Source organism: Homarus americanus, unplaced genomic scaffold (assembly GCF_018991925.1).
Source record: "Homarus americanus isolate GMGI-L3 unplaced genomic scaffold, GMGI_Hamer_2.0 scaffold51859, whole genome shotgun sequence".
Lineage (NCBI taxonomy): Eukaryota > Metazoa > Arthropoda > Malacostraca > Decapoda > Nephropidae > Homarus > Homarus americanus.
Window position 1 is genome coordinate 9,463,914 of NW_024711292.1, and position 25,100 is coordinate 9,489,013.

General features: G+C 39.6%; 1 protein-coding gene across 8 annotated transcripts in view; it reads right to left on the minus strand.

The window, feature by feature from the left end:
- LOC121877511 (plasma membrane calcium-transporting ATPase 2-like) overlaps positions 1-25,100 on the minus strand; it is a 155,015-nt gene that overhangs the window by 118,664 nt on the left and 11,251 nt on the right. For 7 of the 8 annotated variants that reach the window (XM_042383461.1, XM_042383318.1, XM_042383779.1 and 4 more), the window contains exons 2-5: positions 14,198-14,420; positions 9,942-10,142; positions 9,371-9,379; positions 9,163-9,177 (exon numbers count right to left, since the gene is read on the minus strand). In XM_042383461.1, the coding sequence (XP_042239395.1) occupies positions 9,163-9,177; positions 9,371-9,379; positions 9,942-10,142; positions 14,198-14,357 (385 nt within the window). In that variant the 5' untranslated portion in view covers positions 14,358-14,420. The remainder of the gene's footprint in view (positions 1-9,162; positions 9,178-9,370; positions 9,380-9,941; positions 10,143-14,197; positions 14,421-25,100) is intronic. The other variant, XM_042383389.1, reaches the window with a different exon arrangement.

The window sequence follows — 25,100 nt, forward strand, 5'->3', positions numbered from 1 at the left end:
GTCTGGTTGTGAAGTTTCTACAATGAAGAACAGGCAGTCCTCACTATACACATTCCAGCTTTACATATTTTGTATACATAAAACTGATAAATAATAGAACACTTTTCATTATGTGCAAAGTGATTACACAAAATTCGCGCCCAAGATGCTTTAAATCACTCCACTACAACCAGTGCCACCCCAGTGAGTAAGGTTCACAGTGCCAACACATTTTTTTGTCCACCAGAGCATCGGGTCAGGGGCCTTTTGTAATAAGTGTCTTCTGTTAGTAATTTTATCCTGTTATTTTTCACATATATGAAAGTTCCCAAAGTTACAAAATCATTTCTGTTATTTATTCAAATCATTAAAAGATTGTCAAGTGCTAACAGAGGCATCTGGAAGCATCTCTCAATCAGTCAGTGGTTTGGGTGCGTAGTTTAGCGGTGGTATGCTGAAACCTACATCCTTTCTCCAATCTTCCCTCCTCTTACAAAGAGGAGGTATGATTGGCTTCCACACCAGTGTCCTTCCCTTTATGATGGGAACCTATGATTAGTTTCTGGAGTGGGATACACAATACCATGATTGAGTCAAAATTATCCCCCACAACATCTAAATTTACTTTTTTTTTTCTATTTCAATATGTTTATGGTGAGTATTCATTTGTTTATACTGTTTAGGATGTTATGTATTACCAGTAGTTTACTGAGATCATGATTGGTTAATCTTGATTGCATAAGATGACAAAGTCAGCACATCCTGGGAGCTTTACTCACAACTTCCATGGAATGCATCCCTTTCATATACATGTTGTGAGGATTTCTGTATCTGGAAATGAAGACATTCACAACTGACCAGTTTCATGTTTCATATAGATCTAATAGACATAACTTGGAAGAATGTCAATGAGGAAGGCAAAGTTTTTAATGTTGTGATTTTTAGCTTAGCAGAGAATATGTGATTTTGATCAATTTAAGAAGTAGGACAGGATAAATACCTCTAATGAACCACCTTTAATAATATGGTCAAAGGTCAATGAGTCCCTCTTAAATATTTAGAAATAGGAAAAAACAGCCTTCATCATTCCAAGTCTTCGATGTGGCAGTATGAATACTTCTGGGCAAAATCTTGAAATTTAAATTTTAGCCTGAAACTTCTAGCTACGTTCTAATGAGCCTACAGAAAAATGGACTAATGGCAATAAAACTAGTTTCCCTCTTGAGGGCATGAATTTCTTGACCTCTACACCTAGATGCAAAAGATAGAAGAAAAACTTTTCCTGGTAGTCTCCCTAATGGCCTAATGGGAGTCGCATATTTTTGTACTGGTTCTGAAGACCACGAAGGATCCAAATTCTTAAGATGCTTGGAGGAGGGAACTGGATAATTCCCGCAAGGTGTCAAAACATAACAAACGTCTCTTTTCAGAGGTTCAGCAACAGTTACATTTACAAAATGTTTAATTTGAAAAACCTAAATAAGAAAATATTTCACTGCATTCGCTGAAAGGTTGGAGAACTTAGAAAGCCCACTGTTTGTATGGAATTGTTGCCTATTTACTTATATATCTACACAAGTATTATCTCAAACTTTTATCAGAAAATTAGCTACATCAGCATTATGATAAACAGACTCTATTTAAGAAATTCTAAATGAAAGGTCAGCAAAATTCTATACATACCTGTACTGAGTATAATTCCCCTCTCAGTCTTCTTGAGAAAGCTTTAATGAAGAGCCTAAAATTATTTAGTTCTTGGTAGGCCTATAGCAAATCTGATTAGACCACTGTACAGTATTCAGTGTGTAAATGTTGTTCTTTTCATAAGATTTTTTTATAATCTTCCCCATTTCTTAAAATATGCATTTTTTTTGTATCTCTGGTGACCAGAGCATTTCAGAGTCTGAAAAAAGCAAATTCCGATATATTGAAGTCCAATCTATCGAGGTTTTACTGTGTATACACAAGGCTTGATACCTGTACTACCAATAGTTACTTTCCAATAAAACTTCATCCTTGAAAATTTCAGAACAAAAAAAAAATCATCCTCTCAGGTTTTCAGATAAAACTACTGGTACTGTATATAGCTAATGTGAAAATTGATAGAAAATAAAATTTAAAAATCCAAAATTTATGCAGGCCACTGTTGGCTTTAATCTCTTCACTATGGGGATGCCACTTTTAAGTACCAATTTTGGTCACCAATGGCCTTCATCTCTTGAAAATTCAGAAACTTCATTCAATATATTTTTGATAGAGCTCTTATAAAATCTGAAAATTTTGTTGAAACATAAAAATTTCAAACCACATGTACAGAACTAATCTTTCCCTTGGTATATATCTTTGGGTATTTCTTTTAAATCTGACCCTACATTTTTTTTCAATTACAGAAAATCCAAAATTGTCTTAAATTACTAATACTGTACAGTACTTTCATGTGTATACATGGAAAAGAGGCCCTTTTCCATGAAAATTTATCTAAAAAATTTGTGATACAACTCTTGGAATACCTTTACACAAAATACGAAATATGATTTAACCCTTTGGATGCGACATGCGGGTAAACCCGCCAAAATATTATATTAATTAAATGCGACAAGCGGGGATATCCCACGGCCTTGAAAAAACTTCCCCAAATGAGACGACATGCGGACATATTATGTATTGAGGTATAGGAGTATTTCCTGAATGCAATATAGCTTATTTTTGTACTATTTTGTTTGATATTATCTGAATATGTAATACATATCTAAATTTGCTGTTTAGTAACCAAATTGATTAAATTTATTTGCCATATACCAGACATTGATTTATACCAATTTCCTGCATTTTTGGGTATAAATGTCATTTTTTCTCTAAAATTTGCACACATATGTGAATTTTTGTTCCAGATTTGGAAAATATACTAAAAGTTCTCTAGGAAAAACATATAGAAAATGTGATTATATGAAATTCATTTTTGGCAGGATAATTGACACTTTTCAGGAACCGGCGCGAAATTTAATTACGCACCTAAAGAGTTAAGACAATAACCAATTAAATTGTGACTGAAGTACACTGGTGATAATTGCAAGATGATCACTGGATGATACTACAGGTACGGTGGTCCCTCGGTTAACGAGCGCCTCGGTTAACGAGATTTCGGTTAACGAGTTACCTTCCATAAGATTCTTAACTTCGGTTAACGAGCAATCCCTCGATTAACGGGTTTCTTACGAGCCAACCTGAACATGTTTTCGCTTGCATTTGGCGGTCCACCAGCTGTAGTATTAGTCCGCCAATACAGTAATCGGTTCTAGGGCTTAAATTCCTTACCATTTTAGCAAATATCAAAGAAGTTTATACTATTCAATAATTTTTTAAATTTAATATTAAATTTTTTAGTAATTTTAACAATTATTGAACATAATTGAAGGTAATGAAACTAGTTTTATGCGCGCCATCCAGCCTCTCAACACACCATACAGGCGTCAGTCTTTGTGTCTTTTCAGTGGAGGTAACATCTTGCTTGAGACTCTCTTCAACTAAATGCTTTTTTTCTGTGTTTGCAGGCAAATTATTGGTCATTTTGAAATTTATTTTACATATTGGCAATATATAATGCAGTGCAGTGTTGATTCAAAGAAAATAATCTTGAATTACACCAAGAGCACTAAAATTTTATGGGTGAAATGGCGCCATGGGGTGACTTCTCTTCCACCCCAATGCCTTCTCTTCTCCCTTCTCCTCCACCCCCATTCTAATTTCCATCATCATCATCCAGGAGCATTCTACATACACACCTCAAAGTAAGTGTACTTTTCTACCTTTTTTGTTGAATTTAGGCAATTTTCAGTGAGCTGGAACCAATTACCCAAAAACCCATTGAAACAATGGTTTCGGTTAACGAGTTTTTCGGTTAACGAGCAACCTTCTAGAAATGATTGTGCTCGTTAACCGAGGGACCACTGTATACAATATTTTGTTTCCCCATGTACTAACAAACTGAACCAACAATTCTCTATGGTTAAAATTCTATTTCACAAAGTTCACAAAGTAAAAATGTTGAGTCAGAGCCTTGATAAATACCTATACAGCTCAATACTATAGGCAATGGTCCTATTACCAAACCTAGGTGATACCAACACATAAGTAGCTGTCATCATGTAGGTATCTACCAGTAATCAAAAGTGGGCCAGAATGAGTAAAATTATCACAAAGATGGTCAGCCCATTAAAAAGCACAATATTAGTTGAAATTAAATCCTTTGAAAGATAAAAGTCCAAAATTTCAATAAAATCTATTGACTTGAACTTTGGTACCCCAAGTCCAAGATGGCTTCCAGATCAAGCATACCGAATACTGTACAGTATTGGAAACTTACCGAAGCAAAGAATCAGTTGGATTTTAAGAGAAACTCCTGTGAAAATACCCTTCACTACAGGGATGCCACTTTCAATATTATATTTGGCTGATGCCCGACGATTTTATTCAGCTCAGAGGGGACCCCATACACAAGGGGTTAATATGGCTTTTAGCAGGTTAATCTAGATATCATCAAAAGACAAACCCCACCAAAAACCTCCCTTATAGCATTAGTTTTGGGGGTATTGTTGTAATATTATCTATGCTAGCATGCCAAACTCCAGTGATGTAAGTCAACATAATTTCATCCATAACAAACTATCAGAGGCCTCCTCTAGAAATTATCCAACCTAAATCAAACAAAGAATCACCCCATGAAAATCCCTCACCAAGATCATCATCCAACTTAGATTCAGAAGAATGACACTACAGTAATAGTGTTCTTGTCTTCAGCTTGATGTTGTGACCCAATGAATTATCAGAGGACTCAATTACAGTCATGATCATTCACACCTAAAACAAGCATACTATCACTAGATGCCATTGTGAAGGAGAACAGATGCTGACCTAGAGCTTACTCAATAAAAATTCAAACAGGCCAAGAGGTAGGCAAGATGAACTGAGTACTGCAAGCCCAAGAAATAATCTTACCTGAATAAATAAAACAATTCAGGAGATTTGAACAGGACACAAGCACGCAATCCGTATTGTAACTACTGTAATAAACTTGTCAGAGGAATGTACCCATTGTTCAAGCAACAGCACTCACATTAAGAATGCATATAGGTACAGTAGTTAAATACATACCCATATTAGGGGGTTTTATATATAAATCCACCAAATTGTACCAAGGTTCCTGAGGAGGCACCTTACATTTACCAAGTACATGTATCATGTTAATGATTCTCTGAGTTACATTTTCCAGAAGGAGGGCACATACTAATTTTCTCAGAAATCTTTAGCCAATATTGTATGCAAGGCTTTAAATGTATCTGCACTTTCAAAATGGTCATACAGATAAAAATAAAGAATACTCTTCACATTAAGCAAGGGTGACACTACCATTTGTCAAAAAAACTTTTTTATTATACTGAAAGACCAAACTGATGCAGAATACCACCGTAATTGTACCTTATTTGAGATTAGCCAAATCCACAACTGGTATACTATCAGGAATCCACCAAGGTCATTGTAAAAACAGAATGCAGACTGTGTGGAGAAATTATAGTCTGAAATTATGAAAAAATTAAAGTACAGAGAACATTTAGCCTCCTATGTTCCACGAGGAACATAGCAGAGCAGAGTTAATGAGTAGTTAGGCAGGAAAAATGTGAAGACTGAACTTAAAGGCCTAAGTTTATGAATTGTGATTCAAATCACACGAACCAGCATTTTGAAGCCCCACTCCATCACGAATGTATCAGCCCATGTTAGTCTTTATATAAATGTTAGGGCAATACATTGTTTTTATATAATCATATCAAACCCTTCCCTTGGTATGTAAATGACACACTGTATACTCTGGATAGGACGAAAGAAATCCCCGCATTTAAGTGGATTCCACTCAAAAACTCTGAAAACTCTGGATAAGATTTACAGATTTTTAGCTGAAGCATTTGAAATTTCATCCTCTTCCTGGTATCATGCATGCACACAGTGCCACACACGTGTCTCAGCACCAGTCTCCCGCTTTGTTTCATCGAGACCAGTGCTGTGTTGTGTTTTCTCCTGCCTTTGTTGTTTTTTTGTGCATGTTGTGGTGGATTAATTTATAATTTTTGTTGCCATGAGTTCCCAACCCAAACAGGGTGGTGCAGCACTCACAAGAAAACACACTAACTATAGTATAGATATAAAATTAGAAGTGATTATCCGTAGGTGAATAAAGAGTGGGAGTGGACAATCAACCTAGTCCTGTTTCTCTTTCATCCTCCGACTAATCCTCCTCTCTCGACACCCACCTCCATTCGTCCAATCAAGTCAAATATCTCTACCTTTGAAGCTAAGTAAATAAAAATATTTTATTAAGTTAGCATTATTTATTTTTAAAACATTATAAGTATTTTGTCTCAATGAACCACTGGAGTGAGTGTGCTCCCGTAACGGTTGCTGCAGACCACCGGGTCGCTGGCACAACCTACGTTGCCTTAACACACCGCTGAACTTTATGGACGTTAAATAACTTATAAGGTTAAAAAAATTCTTAAAATAATGTTATCAAATGCTTAACAAATGTTTCTCAGGTAAATTGTTAAAAGATATTTCCATTATTTCTTATTGGATTAATTCCCCGTTTTAAGTGGATTTGTTATCAGAGGCGTTTTTCCGGTCCCAATTAACAGCGGATGACGTGGACCCTTGCCATTCGCGAGGGATAGGTTCCAAGAAATGGTGAAAATTGGCAAAACCGCAAATTGGAACTTATACTACCTTAGTGCACTACTGTATACCTATACCAAACAACCGACCAGCCGCAGCAGCACTCATCCCTCTTTTAACTTATCTAAAAATAAAACTTTCTTTGTCAGGGTCATCACTGACTTCTGCCTTTTACATTTTGCTCAACTAGTATCATTAGCACTAAAACTAGGCAGTCTTTTAGGGCCATTTCACACAGAAACACAAAAGTTTTTTGAGTACAACATAAAATGCTGCGTGGGGTGACTCGTTGTGCTGCGGGAAAGGGCTTGCAAGCTAGCCACCATAGCCATCACCTGCTTACCGTAAATCGTCAAAATTGTGAATCACAAACTCACGAATGGCAAGGGTCTACACTGTGTGTGTGTGTATATATATTCCTTGACACTGGGTTATTGTGTTGGTGACAGCCATACGCCCTAGGACCAGCCAGCCTTGAACACGCAGGGCAACCATTAGTGCGTGTGTGTGTGTGTGTACACAATTTTGGGGGTACTGTACACAGAATTTATTGCATCCATAAAAGCAATCCTGTTTTTTCCCATAAGAAGTTAATTTACATCGATCGATTTGTTAAAGAACAAACCCCTAAGTATATTAAGAGTGAAATATGAAGAAATGAATGATAAGAATGGTCAAGAATTATTTTGAATGAAATTTACTTAAGACAGATACAGGAAACACACTGATGATTAGGTGGAAGGATTAACTATAGAATATGTGTGTGAAGGCTGTGTCCAGAGTGTGAGGGGAGTGTTGATATGCCGAAACTGTGGCATATACAGGAGGCCGTAAATGACCCAGTAATGATGAATACCTGTACCAGGGAAAGATCTCTACAAAGGTGACTAGCTTTCAAGCAAAAGCTGACTGTTTTACTGTTGTGTTAGCTAAACAAACATGCATAATTTTTCAGTTCAGTATATTTCTTGTGCAATGATGTTGGGTCTAAGGCAAGGAAATAGCCAATGAAGAGATGGGAAAAATAATGCATTTAGTACCCTGTTCTGTCCATGAGAAACAGCAAACTATATGTAGAATAACACAGACAAAAATAAATGTACACGCAAATATTTTAAAGACTGAAAAAACTTAGCTAGAAATTTCATGATTCTCCTACACTGTTATACACAAATTAAGGAGCACCTGAAAAAAAAAAAAGAGTTAAGAGTAAGCACATACTAAGCTTTACAATTACTTATGTGCATGTTCCCGTATTTGTTCATATTCTACGTGCCATCACTAGCTACAAGTCAACACATAATTAACATTTAAAGCAAAAGCAATAATTCTAAAATGAGTCCCTTGTGAGCTTCACATCCATTTTTACAATCACAAGACACCCATGAACGAAGCCAACAAATACAATGGGTTTTATGGGTGGTGGAAGTTTAATTATCCTGAGAGTATCATTTCATGGTTGGCAACATAATACTCTACTTACAACAACAAAAAGTCTTTAGAATGTAACACAGAGAGACAAAAATTGCTGTTCATAAGTTCTGAACACAATATAATTTGATTCCATACATTAGAACAAGTTGCTCAAGCCATATAAATGACAAACACCAGTATAAAGAAATCTATCAGAACCTAAATATAAGGTATTACACAAGATGTTTATTTATACATATCATATATACAGTATTGGGTATAGCAATACTTTAATAAGTAAGAGATTCTACCATTATAATATCAGAGAGGAAGATCCGGTGTCACAAGCATGGGAACTAACAACAAGCATTACAGTGCTATGACACTGACAAACACACATCTTGAAGTTTGTGACGCAGTTTTCAAGAGGTCGGGTAAAAAGTAGGTAAATACATTTGAAAACTTGAACAAGAATATTCCCTAATGATGCTGACAGTTTTCTTGACCTCTTGGTATTCAAAAAGCAATTATAAACTGAAAAAAGAAAGCTGTCCATACTGTAGGTCATATGTAATGTGTATGCAGTACAATATTATGGCAATACCAATGAAAGATATGCAATTTGTTTACCTTATATTAAATATTCAACTGAATATCTTTAAGTAAAATCAACACACATACTGTACTATGATTAAATTTTAATGTTACTTTTTATTGAAGATATATGACATACATTAAATGTCCTGTCATATGTCAGGCTCTTTTGTATGATTGAAATTGAAAATCAAATTCTACTTACTCTAATAAATTAAAACATTGTAGCCATTTTTAGACTGCCATTTTGCTTTATTAAGAAACGTTCATGCCAGTTTCCAAATTTTTTTCCAGCAACTTCCTGTAGTGTTAAAACTATGCCAATCTGAGGCTGAAGGAAGGGCCACCAAAGGGATTTTACACTGCACCGAGAAAGAAGCTTCTCAAGAATATACTGTTACTAAGGCACTATACATAGTAGGCATTCTTTATTGTGCTCTCTCTCCTAGTTACCTTCGGCAGATCCCTCTAAACGCCATTGGTCATGAAAATAGAATGTCAAATTCATATAAACACAAACTATCAGCACTATTAAAAAAAAGCCAGATAGTAAAATTGGGATAACATATGTATCAATCAGATATATAATTCAGTCATGAAATATCATCTGTAATGAAATTAATTACAGTAAAATGAAAAAAGTAGTAAAGTTGCCACATACCTTCTGGTTCTGCAGTTTGGAGAGTACATGCAATAAAAAAATATTTTTGGTTAGGTCGAAAATTTTTATAAGAATACTGACAAAACTAAATTGGGAACCTGTTGTTAAACAAGGAAATGTACAATATTGCCAATGGTTTGATATTCGGTAACCAAAATGATACCGGTCAGAATAATTCTTCACCGTTTAGAAAGTACAAATTAAATTTCATTCAATTAACTCCGTTTCACACAAAGCTCGTCCACAGAAAACTGAACAAAATCCGAAATGAGGTGGACACCGCTAAATCATTTTAAGAGGAAATAAAACAAAATATTTTATATGGATAATCTCTATAATGTCTTGAAAGTGTATGTCCAATTTGATAAAGATATAATTTTTTCCCATCAAGGTTGTCCATACTATATTACACAATATAGTACTGGAAAATAAATGGCAGCCAGTTCAGCATTTAGACCGAGATTATAAACTTATTTAACATACTGTATATGATAAAACGCGTTAAGTGAAACCGCGTTAGGCGGGGTAATACTGTACAGTAATATAATATACAATATCAATTTATACTGACCATCTGAGCCTTTATCTTCTGGTGGTCTGTAAAATGATAGACCTAAGGAGACAATTGCAGCTACTTGGAGAATGATGAGCGTAACATCTTGCAAAGCTTCCCATACAAGCGTCAGGAAAGTTTTAGGAGGCTTCGGTGGTATGACGTTGGAACCAAACGTTTGCCGCCGGTGCTCCATGTCACTGGCATTTCCGCTCAACCCTGAGAAACAGTGATGTTGTTAGGATTAAATAATTTCTTAATTAATAGGCATTAAAACAATATATGGTAAGATAAATTATTATTAGCTCGTTGTTAACCAGTTATGTCAAGAATATATATATATATGAAATTACAACATGTGTATCTATGCCCACCACACCCAGAAAAGATAGGAATCAGTTTTTTGAGAACTCTGAAGACAAAAACTTTAAGGAATCTACTTGCTCACTAAACAAGGGACAGTAGCATCATCATCCACTATAATGGCTGATGGTGAGGAATGATAGTCATCATTTTAAAAGAAAATTCAAGGTTCATGTATTTTTTCCTATTGAACTTTTCAAGAAATTAATAGAAATAGGAGTCGCAAGACACTTGCTACAGCTGTGTAGTCTAGAACTGTAAATCTACATTCTCAAATAATACACAAGAATAATAACTGTAATTTAATGAACAGTAAGTTAATAAAGCAGGTCACATGTGACTCTAAAGGTCAGCTGAATGATTGGTTTAGGCAACCATAAGGAGTCTCTCTACCCTATGAATATAAACAAACCCAAAATGGTTCACTTAAAATTCAAAGTAAGTTTTATCTGTGGTTCATTTTCGTGCACTAACAAACAAAATACAATTCTTTATTCCCTACAAACATGTGTAGGCATGGTGATAAATATCCTTTGCCTATCTCAAGAGACGAATGGTCTATTATTTTTTTCACGCCCTTGTTTTGTTTTAGGAAAGGTAGCAGCCAATGCAATATTTTCTAGAACAGGGCTCAAGCACTGTAATCTTTGAATTTTGTGTTACATGCAGCCCTTAAAAAAAATATGATGTCAATTTACTGATGGTCTGACATTTAGTGAATGTGACAAGTACTGTACAGTATTTATAGTATCTGCAGGTACAGTAATGTAAAAAAAAAAAAAAAATTTATTTAACCGATTTAAAATTTTTAATACAGTCAACCCTCACTTTACGCGGTTAATTCAACCCACGGCGGCCCGCGTAAAGTGAGAAACGCATAAAGTGAACAACATAACATATGGGATTAATTGAAATAGAGACCGGGCCGACCCCCAAACTCCACTTTTTCAGACACAATACCTACGTTGTAGTAAAAATAACTTCTTAATTTAATGATGGTATGCACACACAATTAATAATTAAGAGAAATATCAATAATATTAGGTTTTTTAACACTTACATTAGTAGAAAAGATGGCCAGGCACACGGGGATGGGGGGTTGGTTCCGAGGCAGAGGGCAGATTATTGGCCCTCACTTGTATCAATGGTATCACTATCCACCACAGAGGCTTGCAGGGCCTCTTTGTCAAACCCCTCAAAGTCCATATAAGTCCATATCCTCACTATCATTATCACTATCACTGACTTGGGCCGGCTGTGGTGGGTGGCGGGTGAAGAACTCCGTAATGTTTTGATGACTGGGCGACCTTGTGCGCACCCTGCTCGCGCCGCTCTCAGCGTAAAGGGGTACACGGACCGCGGAATGTGAGCATTCCGGTTTCGGCAGGGTACCGCGTAAACGTGGAAACGCGGAATGTGGGACCGCGTAAAGCGAGGGTTGACTGTATAACAGTAAATTGTCCATTTTCTTTGCCATCCGGCACTAATTTTAATGTCTGGTACTTTTACTTCCCCAAAATATGGCTTATGGGAATTTAATGGTCAGTTGTACGTTTTACCAGTTTTCTTTAATTTTGCAAAAATTTGAATAGCCATCTGCAGACAACCAATCTTTTATACTAAAATTTCAACATGAGACTGATAACCTTCTTTCATAAACAGTACAGTACAGTACAGTACAGTACAGTACAGTACAGTACAGTACAGTACAGTACAGTACAGTACAAGCCACTTCAGTAAAGTTGACATTACCGAAAAAGGGGAAAACTTGGGGTTACTTCTGGGAAAAAAAAAACATGCAAAGATACTGTATAATCTAACCATTAAGTTTTATTCGTTGAATAAAAATCATTAATAGAAAACTGACGATTGGAAATAAATACTGTAGGTGAAAAAGGAGGCAGGAAATGTAAGACTAAGAAGGATAAATTATCAATGGAGAAATTTTAACACACTCATTTTGTTCCATATATTGAACTGTATTGTTCCATGGCACATATAATGAGCTAGTGCCATCTACAACAGGAAGTATAAACATCCTCAAGTATATTTTGGATAGAAAAGCAAACCTTAATTAAACAGAGGATAAATATGGACTTTATTTTGTCCACTGTGCAGAAGAAGACTATTCGTATTTATCTTTGCTAAGTACACTTTGTTTCTACCATTAGGAGTTCTAGATACAGGTTCCTTGAAACCCAATCATTAAGTGAATATGCATATACAGTAGAGTCGTGACCTATTCAGACGCTGCTCCTGCTGAGCAGCGGCCCCCCTTGGTCATGTCGGCCCATTCCCGAATTCCCTCTCCTCGACCCATCCTCACCACTGGGATATCAACATAATCAAAAGTGACAATTTCGTTTCGGAACGAAGTGGGATCAGTGTTGAACAGTGATGAACAGTGATGAACAGTGTTTAAGCCAATGAATTCAGCACTATACAGTACCAGTGAGAGCAGTGACCCACCACTGAGATAAGCACCACTGGGAACCTTCATCTGACCAGACGGTGTTAATCCGTCCACCCTGGGAACAACAGAGGGCCGGCTATGCACCTGACTACAAAATAACACAACACCACCCAGCAGAGTGAGATACTGTGACACCACCCCACACCACACGGTGTCCCCATGACCACGTGAAGTCCTTCATATCAACACCCAAGGACGAGTCACTGCACCACATGAACACCACAACACCTGGTGTCTTAATGACCACGTGAAGTCCTTCATATCAACACCCTAGGATGAGTTACTACACCACGTGAAAACCACACCAACACTAAAACCTACCTAACCTAACCACTGTACTGTAAATTAATACCTAACCACAACAAAACTCCCATATTACGAATAAAAAACACAGTTCACCAAAAAATTACCTAACTAATGCAAATTAGTACAGGTACAGTACCTAATTTATGTAATTTAATACAGTACCTAGCTACCATAATTTAATACCAAACTAGTGAAATTTTGTACTTAATATATTAAAAAACTAATAAAATATAAATTTGGTACATTATCTAAAGGGAGGGCAGTCAGGGCTCACCAAATGGGGTGAGAAGGGGTGGGCCAGGCAAGGGTCATCATTTGTTTAAGCATGAATAGCTTTTGTATAATAAGAAAGAGGTGCTACAATAGAGTATTTATATAAGCGAATATATGTAGAGCGAACATTCGTATAACGAGGGATGCCTCAATGGTATGATATGGGTAGTAAATGGTGTCAACTATACTGTTATGTGTTATAACAAGAGCAATAAACCTTGACGCTTGAAGACAATAAATAAAAAGTCATTGTCATATCACAAGTTCAATTCATAGCTCACCAAAACACATGCCTGACTTTATCATCCTTTCCAACAATGAACAACTAAAAACCTCCAGGTCCTCATCACCCCTTCCTAGAAGACCTCCAGGTCCTCATCAACCCTTCTTAGAAGACCTTCAGGTCCTCAACACTCCCCCCCTGCCAGATCTTCAGGTCAACACTCCATCCTGGCAGACATTCAGGTTAACACTCCCTCCTGGCAGACCTTCAGGTTAACACTCCCTCCTGGCAGACCTTCAGGTCCCAACACCTCCTGGTAGACCTGTAGGTCAACATTCCCTCATGGCAGACCTCTAGGTCAACACCCCCTGCTGGCAGACCTTCAGGACCCCAATACTCATTAATGGTGGACCTTCTGGTCAACACTGCCTCCTGGCCGATCTTCAGGTCCTCAATATCCTCTCCTTGGAGGCCTCCAGGTTCCCAACAACCTTTCCTGGTAGACCTCCAGGTTCCCAAAACTCCTTCCTGTTAAAGTGATCTCTGTTGGATCCCGTATTGCTTTTAAGATTCCTTCTTAGTGAACTAGGAAAAAATCACCAGAAGTGGGTTTATGGGTCAGCCATAGTCACTCACCATTGGTGGGTGATGAGTAAAGCTTCTTAGTGATCTCGAGCGTGCTGCCATGCTCTCTCTGTATTTTTTCTATGCCCTCTTGGCCACGCGTTTCCATCAGTTCCCGCAGCTGTCTAAGCGTGATGCCATACTGCGCCGGACGACCGTCGATCGTCGCCATCCTGCACGCTGCTCACACTCCGCTGCTGGTCACCACGCTCACGGCACCCCAACTACACCGTCCCTGTAATACAAACAAGAAGCATAGATTAGTGTTGCGTTACCACCAAACACCCAAACAAAAAGAATAAATTAGTTTTGCATTACAGTACTAACTACACACAAATAATAATTTTTAAGGTGACCAAATTTGTCATCTTCACACACAACACCAAGTACAGTAAATACTAGATTATATATTGTCTAACTAGATGCTACTACTGTACACCTTCCCTGAGCAGGTGGAAATATATTTGCATTATTAAATCAGCGTTACGAAAATAAATCCATTTCGTTTATAAGGAATAACTAAATATTGACTACAGCACTATGCTTTTTATATCACTATTGATATTATTATTACCCATGTTGGTAATTAATCCCAGTAAGGATTCACTTTGCTGGCTAGTTCAATACAGTAAATATACAGCCGATTGCCAGTGTCTGGAAAAATATGTACTACTGCACGTACTGTACAATGTCAGTACAGTACTGTAACACAGAAAATATATACAGTGTATGGTAAAAATGAAGTACTGTATAAAGATAATGGGTCCAAGGTGTAAAATAATTATCACTGAGAAAATAATAATAAACGTGGCGTCACACAAGCGCCTAAACTGGCAATTTTTCAACCCGGCAATCGATCAGGAGATTCCAGCCTTTTCTTCTATAGTGCTCAGGATGTCTCTCAACTCCAACATGTCGGTCTTCACTTGCCTGAAATTGGCATCGCTTACAAGTTCAAAGGAGAGCTACTAATATATTAAATAAAGATAACGACCATAAGAAATTTTTTGAGTTTGTTAATTTTTCTACAGATGTTCTTATTATTATACAGGTTGACAACCCTTTATCCGAAATTCCGAAAACTGAAAAGCTCTGAAAACCGAAAGTGTTCTTTTTGGTTTTTGTTTTTTTAACAGGGATTAGCCCACCCAGGCATAGATCACCGATCCACATCAGGGCCTGGGGGGCGAAAATGTAATAGCAATACTAATTATAATAATACTAATTATAATAATAATTATTCATAGTAAATAAAAATTTTAATTAAAGATACACCAAAATAAAATAATAATGAAAATAATAATAATAAAATATAATAATAAAACTTATAATAATAATAATAACAATACAGTGGTCCCTCGGTTAACAAGCGCCTCGGTTAACGAGATTTCGGTTAAGGAGTTACCTTCCATAAGATTCTTAACTTCGGTTAACGAGCAATCCCTCGATTAACGAGTTTCTTACGAGCCAACCTCAACATGTTTTCGCTTGCATTTGCCGGTCCACCAGCTGTAGTATTAGTCCGCCAATACAGTAATCGGTTCTAGGGATTATATTCCTTACCATTTTAGTAAATATCAAGAAGTTTATACTATTCAATAATTTTAAAAGTTTAATATTAAATTTTTTAGTCATTTTAACAATTATTGAACATAATTGAAGGTAAGGAAACTAGTTTTATGCGCGCCATCCAGCCTGGCAACGCACCAAACGGGCGTCAGTCTTTGTGTCTTTTCAGTGGAGGTAACATCTTGCTTGAGACTCTCTTCAACTAAATGCTTTTTTCTGTGTTTGCAAGCAAATTATTAGTCATTTTGAAATTTATTTTACATATTGACAATATATAATGCAGTGCAGTGTTGATTTAAAGAAAATAATCTTGAATTACACTTAGAGAACTAAAATTTTATGGGTGAAATGGCGCCATGGGGTGACTTCTCTTCCACCCCAATGCCTTCTCTTCTCCCTTCTCCTCCACCCCCATTCTAATTCCCATCATCATCATCATCCAGGAGCCTTCTACATACACACCTCAAAGTAAGTGTACTTTTCTACCATTTTTTTTTTAATTTTGGCAATTTTCGGTGAGCTGGAACCAATTACCCAAAGACCCATTGAAACAATGGTTTCGGTTAACGAGTTTTCGGTTAACGAGCAACCTTCTAGAACGGATTGTGCTCGTTAACCGAGGGACCACTGTAATACCGTATTATAAAAATAATAATAATAATAATAATAATAATAATAATAATAATAATAATAATAATAATAATAATAATAATAATAATAATAATAATAATAATAATAATAATAAAATACAAGAATGAAAAAAGATAAAAAGTGAGAAACATGACCTAGACCTATGAATTATTATTATTATAATTATTATTAGATTTTCGCCCCCCAGGCCCCAATGTGGGTCTGTGACTTGTGCCCGGGTGGACTAATACCAAAAAAAAACAACAACAAAAAAACAACGCCCCTGAAAACCGAAAAATTCCGAAATCCAAAATGCCTCTGGCCCCAATGATTTCGGATAAGGGATTGTCAACCTGTAGTAAGTATTTAAAAAGAGGAAACATCCTTTTATTTTAATTATAAGTATTTTTGATTACCTAAATAAATTTTAATACTACCACAATATGTAATTTATGTGCAATATTTATGAATTCATATTGTGTGCTACTGCAAGTATTGCTTTGAAAGCAGTGTTTACATTTTTGCTTGTACACACTCATATTTCTCTTTCTAGCAAGCCATGGGAAAAGACCACAAACATTTTCTTTCTTTCTTACCTACACTTAATGCAGTCCAAAATAACACCTAAAGTTGCCACAGTAAAAGGGTCCCCTAAAGCCGTCTTGAATGTATACATCTGTGTGATCCTGGAATTTGACTTAATCCATTTTTTATTGATATACAAAATAAATACTGCCTACTAATATAACATATTGTTTTGTGATTGGATGATGTGACAGTATGCCCAGTGGAAGCACATTTTAGTCAATCTACAACACTTCATTATCTACCCAGGGGTACCGTATTTGTTTTCTAACTAAGATTCTGCAAAACTGATATCGTTAATGTATCATCATTATGCAGCTAATTTAGCTGTCAAATGAATGAATAAAAAAGGACTTTTATTTCATAGGAAAAATATGGTAATTTGTCTTGGGAGCGGAGAGTTATCAAACGCTGCTACAAGATAAATTTTCAGGATTTTTCAATTATGAAATAAAACATTCACTAATAATTTGTATGTTCATAAAATGTATTGTACGGACATATTGAAGAAAAATTTATTCCCTTTCATATAGTTACGTTATGTATTGCTAGTCAGTTTAGATTAAATTAAATTAGATTAGGTTATGTTATGCTAGATTAGGTTATGCTAGGTTAGGTTAGGACCAAACTTAACAAAAAAAATCTGCAATTTTGTGAAATGCCTCATCACATTGACTGTCACACACACACACACACACACACACACACACACACACACACACACACACACACACACACACACAACACTACTACTACTACTTTGCTGTCACTCAGAATCAAGTATGATGATCATCTAGCTATGATATAATGATATGAGTTATTAGGGATGTCACCTTCAATGGTGAGTTTTGAGGTGACTAAAGAGGCCGATACGGTACCGGCAAAGTTGTTCACAGATGTTGCACATGTGAAGAGCTACACCGAGTGCGGGAGGGGCGGTGGCAGCGTCTTCCTGGCATTGGCGCTTGTCTGCTTCGGTTTGCAGTCGGGCTAACTCAAAAGTATTGACACCTTCTAGTGTGGTGCACCTCCAAGCGTTACGGTGTGGAGTAATCGTCTTCCACGGGAGGGAGTCGATTTCGCACTTTTTCAGGTTTGTCTTAAGAAAAACCCTACAATTGTGAGTAAATGAGGCAGAAAGTCAGATCAGCAACCTGGGACTTGGTCACAATTTTTGTGATGCTATATAGCAGCAGGGTCTACCATTAGACAATACATTATGCTTCCAATATCTTCCCAGGCAGTAGTACCTCCCTGTTTGGTAGATGCCTACTACCTACTGCCATGTTTTTTTTTTTTTGTTTTTTTTTTTACGGGGATATGCCCACCCGGGCACAGGTCACTGACCCACATCGGGGCGAAAATGTAATATTAATAATAATTCATAGTAAATAAAACTTATAATAAAAAATAATAATAATGATAATAATAACACTGTAGTAATAATAAAAGTAATAATAAAGAACCATAAAAAATAAAAAAAAATAAATGGAAAAAAAGATCAGAAGTGAGAAATATACTTAAGTATGCTGTGTTGTCAATAGTAAGAGAAACAATTGAGACCCTGCAATTGTGTGTAAATGAGGCAGAAAATCAGATCAGCAACCTGGAACTTGGTCACAATTTTTGTGATGCCATGTGGCAGCAGGGTCTACCATTGGACAATACATTATGCTTCCAATATATTCCCAGGCAGTAGTACCTCCCATGTTGGTCACCTCTTCCACCTATAACACTGTTGGGGTCTTATTGGAGCTCTGTAAGCATGTTCTGCAAGCATGTCTGCCTGATGCGGGGCTCCACCGCAGATTTTTCACTCGGGGTTTACTCCCGTAGCCTTATACCTACCAAGGTTAATTCGCAAGGCAGTGGGGCAGTGGTTGGTAGGCGCCAGGATGCGTCCACATGCCAGTGGGCCTATGCACCGTCCCTCTGGTGCCCATTACTACTCCGACATCCCCTGATGGTCTTGCCTGGGCCCACGAGGCACCCAGTTACCCTGTGTTGCCACGAGGAGGCACAGCAGGAGTCTTGATGGTGAAGAGGCTGTGTACTGGCAGGGGAGGACTTATGCAAGTTACTTCCCTGTTTGCCACGAGGGCTAGCCAGCGGCAGCAGCTGAAAACGAGAGGGAGCAAGCCATGCTTGCACCTTAACACTAACATAACGCATGCACGCACGCACACACACACACACTTCATCCTTGACCACCGACGGGTCAAGACGGGTCAGACATACCTGGCGCTGCTCAGCAACAGCCACGTCAACTGCTATGTTGGCCCATACCAACTCCCTCCCCTGAACCCTCCTCCCCACCGGAATATCAACAAGTTCTCGCCAGAAGTTACTATTTCATTAGGGAAAGGAATGGAACCAGTGTTGAATAGTGGTGAACAGTGCTTAAGTCAGTGAAAAACAACTCGGCAGTGTATGTATATTCTGTATTATGTATGCTGCATTATATATTATGTATGTATATTATGTATGTGCTCCATTTATATATATTATTTATTCAGCCTAGCTAGCAGCGTGTGGCAATGTAATTACCATGTCCCACATGCTTAATTAATGTGCTTGGTGACGTATGGAAGCTGTTAATGTCTCGCTTGCCATACGTCGTCTATAGAGCAGTTGACCAGCGGACAGGTTGAAGAGCGCTACTCCCCTTGTGTACATATCTCTTATCCAGTAAATCGAACCTACAAATTATACAGGTGTTTGTGTTCGCTCCTGTATATTGAACTTATTACCCAGAACACGAACATGGCGCAGTGTACCGGTTTTACTGGATAATTACGAGTGACAGTGCAAAGTTTGTGGAAAGCCGGCTTACGGACTCCTTCCCTGTGTCAACCAACCGCCGCCCGCCACCCCTCCTCGAAGAATTTAGCAACTTGAGCAGTGTCAGTGACAGTGATTTTCTGTGAAGTGTTTAGTGCATTGTGTGTTTCGTGCCATACATGTGTGACCTTGTTCTAAAGGATTCCCAAGGTACACGGCATGTTCTGGGCATTTGTAAGGAGTAGACTTCAGTACACCTCCCCTCGCGAAGCCTGGAGGGTAACTGCCGCTAGTCGTCGTCTCCACCCCCCCCTCACAGTGTCGTCTCCACCCCCCTCACAGCTCGAGGCGAGACGCTCTCGCCCGCCTGGCACACACACATACATGTACTAACACACTGACATCGGCGATTTCCTTATATATATTTTATATATATAATCTACTTATCTGTGTATTTAATTAATTTTTTGTATGAGATCTTGTTGATACGACGGGCTGACCGGTCAACACTGATTTAAGACACAGTACACAGATGAAGTAGTTATGTCTCGTGCCTTACGTAGCCGTGGAGCCAGCGCCCGGATGAGTCAGTCGGATGATAGCTCCGCAGAGATGGATGACCAGGCTGACCACGACGCCCCAGCTACCACTACATCGCGCAGCCCTTCACCTCGATATTCAGCGTTGTCTCCAGAGATAATTGCTTTCATGAAGTTTATGAGAGATGAAAGGCGCGTGGATGAAGCTAACAGACGTGTGGCGGATGAACACAGAAGGCAAGCAGAGGCAGAGAGAGACCACCAACGGAGATTGGAAGACAGTGCACTGTTTGAAGTCTTGATATCTCGCCTCACTGTTAACCAAGCCCCTGGCTCTAACACTGCCTCGGTACTGACTGGTTCAGATACCTCGTCAATGCTTCCTTCACGCCCCCCAGCCCCACCGAAAGCAGCAGCTCAAACACCGCCCATCATGAAGCCTGATGTGAATTTCCAGACTTTTCGTGAATGGCAGCGACGGTGGACTGATTATTCTACAATGGTGGATCTTCAGAGTTTGTCACAGCCTAAACAACTCATCCAGCTGCGTATGTGCCTGTCCTTGGAAATTCAGCGTGTCTTAGAACATACGTTGCAGGTACCTCCGACCTCTTCGCTGTCTGTAGGGGAGGTACTGGACATTCTACAATGGCACATCAAAGGACAGCAGAATGAAGCTCTGCGCAGGAGGGAATTGTTTAGCTGCAGACAGATGGAGGGTGAGACTTTTGACGCCTTTTATGTACGACTCAAGAGAGCCTCGGAAGAGGTAGACATATGTCTAGGCCACCACCAGCAGTGCGAGGAGACCCAGTTGAAGCAGGTGATCCTGATGGGTGTTAAGGACGAGGAGCTTGTCCAACGCCTCACCTCCCTCGACTCTTCCTCTTCTCTTAAGGATGTTTTGACAATATGTCGCTCCCATGAGGCCGCCAGGTGTGCCACCTCTGCCATCCGAGCTCCCCGTACAGCTGTACGTGCTGTGTCCCGGTACAAGAAGGACAAGAAGTCTGCTCCTACGCCTTCGCCCACCACGTCCACGCCTGGTTCATTTTGTAACAACTGTGGTAAGCAGCACGGAACACAGGTGTGTCCAGCTGCTGAGTCTACCTGCAACAGTTGTGACCGTAAGGGCCACTGGTCACTCACAGTACAGTGCCCAGCTAAACGCGTCCAGTGCAATGTGTGCGGTCGTCTGGGCCACTATGACAAGTGTTGCCCTACCAACAAACCCAAGGGACAGCGTCGGCAGAAGCTTCAGCGCCCTTCCACCAGTGAGGGCCGCCCACAGTCTTCCAATGAGAAGCGTGACGACCCTGGACAAAGCTCGAGCCATATTAGGAATGTGTGCTCCCCCTCGCGTCCCAGGACCAAAGTCCCCCAGTACATCAGCGTCATTGTGACCTACGGCGGTGTGTCATCCCGTCTTCAGATGTTGCCCGACACCGGCGCTGATGCTACAGTCATCGGTCCCCAGCATTTGCAATGCTTGGGGCTCTCTCCAAGTGATCTAGGACCGCCCCCCAAGGATCTCTGCTTTACGGCAGATGGTTCACAGATGACCCCGGCCCTAGGTTCACTCCAAGCACAAGTCACCTTTGGCAACAGGTCGTGTCAAGCCTGGATTGATGTGCATAACGGTGTCCCGACTCCTTTGCTGTCCTACAGACATTGTCAAGAGTTGGCCATCATCTCCCAGGACTTCCCAACACCGATTCTCGAGGTAAAATACGCCAACAGGGTGCACGAAGGGAGCAGCAACTACCCTGCTGCCGCCCTACCCCTACCTCTGGCCAGTGACACCTCTCCTTCGGTAGTTGTCCCTGCTGCATCAAGTCTCCACGCCTCGGCTCGCCTCCACGACAGTCACTGTGGAGCCAAGGCCACCAAACGGCGTGCAAGACAGACTGTGTTCCGGCCTGGCATCGACCCCGACATCTCCAATGCTGTCCAGGTGTGTAAGCCCCGCCACGTACTACAACCCAGCCAGCAGCAGGAACCCTTCATGAGTGACGACAACCCCACCCCCCCCTTTGAGTCTGTGTCGGCCGACTTTTTCTCTGTATCAGGAAAGTCCTTCCTTGTTATCGTCGACCGTCTCTCTGGTTGGCTGGTTGTCATCAAGTGCGGTAATGACACGACGTCTGCCGCCACCATCAGCAAGTTCCGCCACTACTTCCGTGACGTGGGCGTTCCTGTACGCCTGCGAACCGACGGAGGGCCTCAGTTCACAAGCCGGGACTTTGCTGTGTTCCTCGACCGATGGGGAGTCCGGCATGTGTTGTCATCGCCCCATTACCCGCAGTCCAACGGCCACGCTGAGGCTGCTGTCAAATCCCTGAAGCACCTCATCCTTAAGGTGGCCCCTTCTGGGAATATTGACTGCGAGGCCTTCGACCGGGGTCTTCTTGAACTCCGCAACACACCTAACTACACCGGACGCTCCCCTGCCCAGGTTTTGTATGGACGCCCCCTTCGTTCTTGTGTCCCTGCTCACCCTCAATCCTTCTCCAAGGAGTGGCAGGCCAAGACAGAGGATTGTGATCGCCGAGCCGCCGAACGTGTTCAGGACGTCGTCGCCCGCTACAACGACCACGCCCGTTCTCTCCCCAGGTTGAGTGTCGGCACCCAAGTCCGTGTTCAGGACCCGACCTCCCTACGTTGGGACAAAGTAGGCGTAGTCATGGGTCTCGGTAGGTCACGGGACTACCAGGTGCGGTTACCCAGTGGTCGTGTGTGGTGGAGGAACCGCCGTTTTCTCCGCCCTGTAACAATGCCTTCTGCTGACCCCGCCACCAGTGTTGAGTCCCATACCCTTCCCAGTGATCTAGTCCCTCGACGCTCAGAACGGATCCAAAAGAAAAGGTCTGCTCAAGACTTTGCTATGAGCGTATAGGGGGGAGGGAGGTGTATGTATATTCTGTATTATGTATGCTGTATTATATATTATGTATGCTGTATTATATATTATGTATGTATATTATGTATGTGCTCCATTTATATATATTATTTATTCAGCCTAGCTAGCAGCGTGTGGCAATGTAATTACCATGTCCCAGATGCTTAATTAATGTGCCTGGTGACGTATGGAAGCTGTTAATGTCTCACTTGCCATATGTCGTCTATAGAGCAGTTGACCAGCGGACAGGTTGAAGAGCGCTACTCCCCTTGTGTACATATCTCTTATCCAGTAAATCGAACCTACAAATTATACAGGTGTTTGTGTTCGCTCCTGTATATTGAACTTATTACCCAGAACACGAACAGGCAGTTGAGTCTTACCCAAGCTAACCTTCACACAGTGAGGTCCCAGGTACCCAGTGATAATTCCCCTGAAACTCCACGATAGAGAGGCCTGGGACCACACCTCACCCACTTGAGTGAGTGAAGTCCTGTGACAACAGACCACGTGGTGTCCCCATGATGCTACGACACCACATAGTGAATGAGTTGCTACAGCATCATGTGAAGTTCCTCATAACACCATCTGTGAGGGAATTACTACACCACATGATACCCCTCATAACACCATCTGTGAGGGAATTACTACGCCATGTGATGCTCCTCATAACACCATCTGTGAGGGAATTACTACACCACAGCAGGCCCCTCATACACCATCTGTGAGGGAATTACTACACCACATCAGGCCCCTCATACACCATCTGTGAGGGAATTACTACACCACGTCAAGCCCCTCACAACACCACCTGTGAGGGAGTTACTATACTACGTGTCTGCTGTTCAACACCTCAGCTCACATGATCTACATGTGTAAACATTAATCTGTTTGTTCACTGTATGTTCCTTCACCTTTCTCTAATGAAGGCTTTTGTTAAACCACCAATGTATGTAATAAGTCATTTATGTCCAATGTATATTTTCAGCCTTCGGGCTGCAAAGTTTTTCAATAAACGGTTTATTATTATTATTATTATTATTATTATTATTATTATTATTATTATTATTATTATTATTCACACACACACATTCTAATATCTGAATAAATAAAAGCATACGATTATTCCTCTGGGTTTACAATGACTTTAATTAGAGCAACAACTAAGATCTCTGCGGTCAGAATTCTTAAAGAGGTTCGTAAGTAAAATTTTGGGTTATTGGAAACAACTACCGGTATCCGAGTGATTAAGAAGCAACACAAATATGGCATCCAAAACAGCTTGAACATGGTACTAAAACTAAACTGTAACTGGGTGCATTTTTTATTTCCAATTCTGGGTTGAAAATGAACCTAACCTTTAAGACTCTTTAGGTAGTGAGATATTGGTTATGATTGTGAGTTTCACTCTACGATAAGTAACACGTGGGACAGCATTGTGTTTATCTTGTCCATATAAATATCAAAATGTGAGCCTTCATGGTGACTTCCACTTGTCTCAAATACAAGTTGGAGAAACACTCTTGTTTTGTCCTATTTCCTGTAATATTAATTTTCTTCTAATATGCTTTTTAAGTGCAATGATAAAATGTAAAGCCAAGCGAAGAAATGTAGATATTTAATCAGCAGAGGGGGGGGGGGGCGAAAATGTACTACTACTACTACTACTAATACATGTTGTCAACAGTAAGAGAAACAATTGAGACCTGCATTTGTGTGTGACGGTGTAAAGGGTGGTGAATGGTGATACCCAGTTAACACGTTGCCAAATTAGCGAATCAAGATAATTAATTTAATCTTACCGTGACTTAGTTATTGTGGGATAATTTAAGTATTGTCCCAAAAATATAGGAATGTACTGCACAGAAATTTCATAAATAAACAACATATTTTGTGGGAGTCCTGTTTCCCC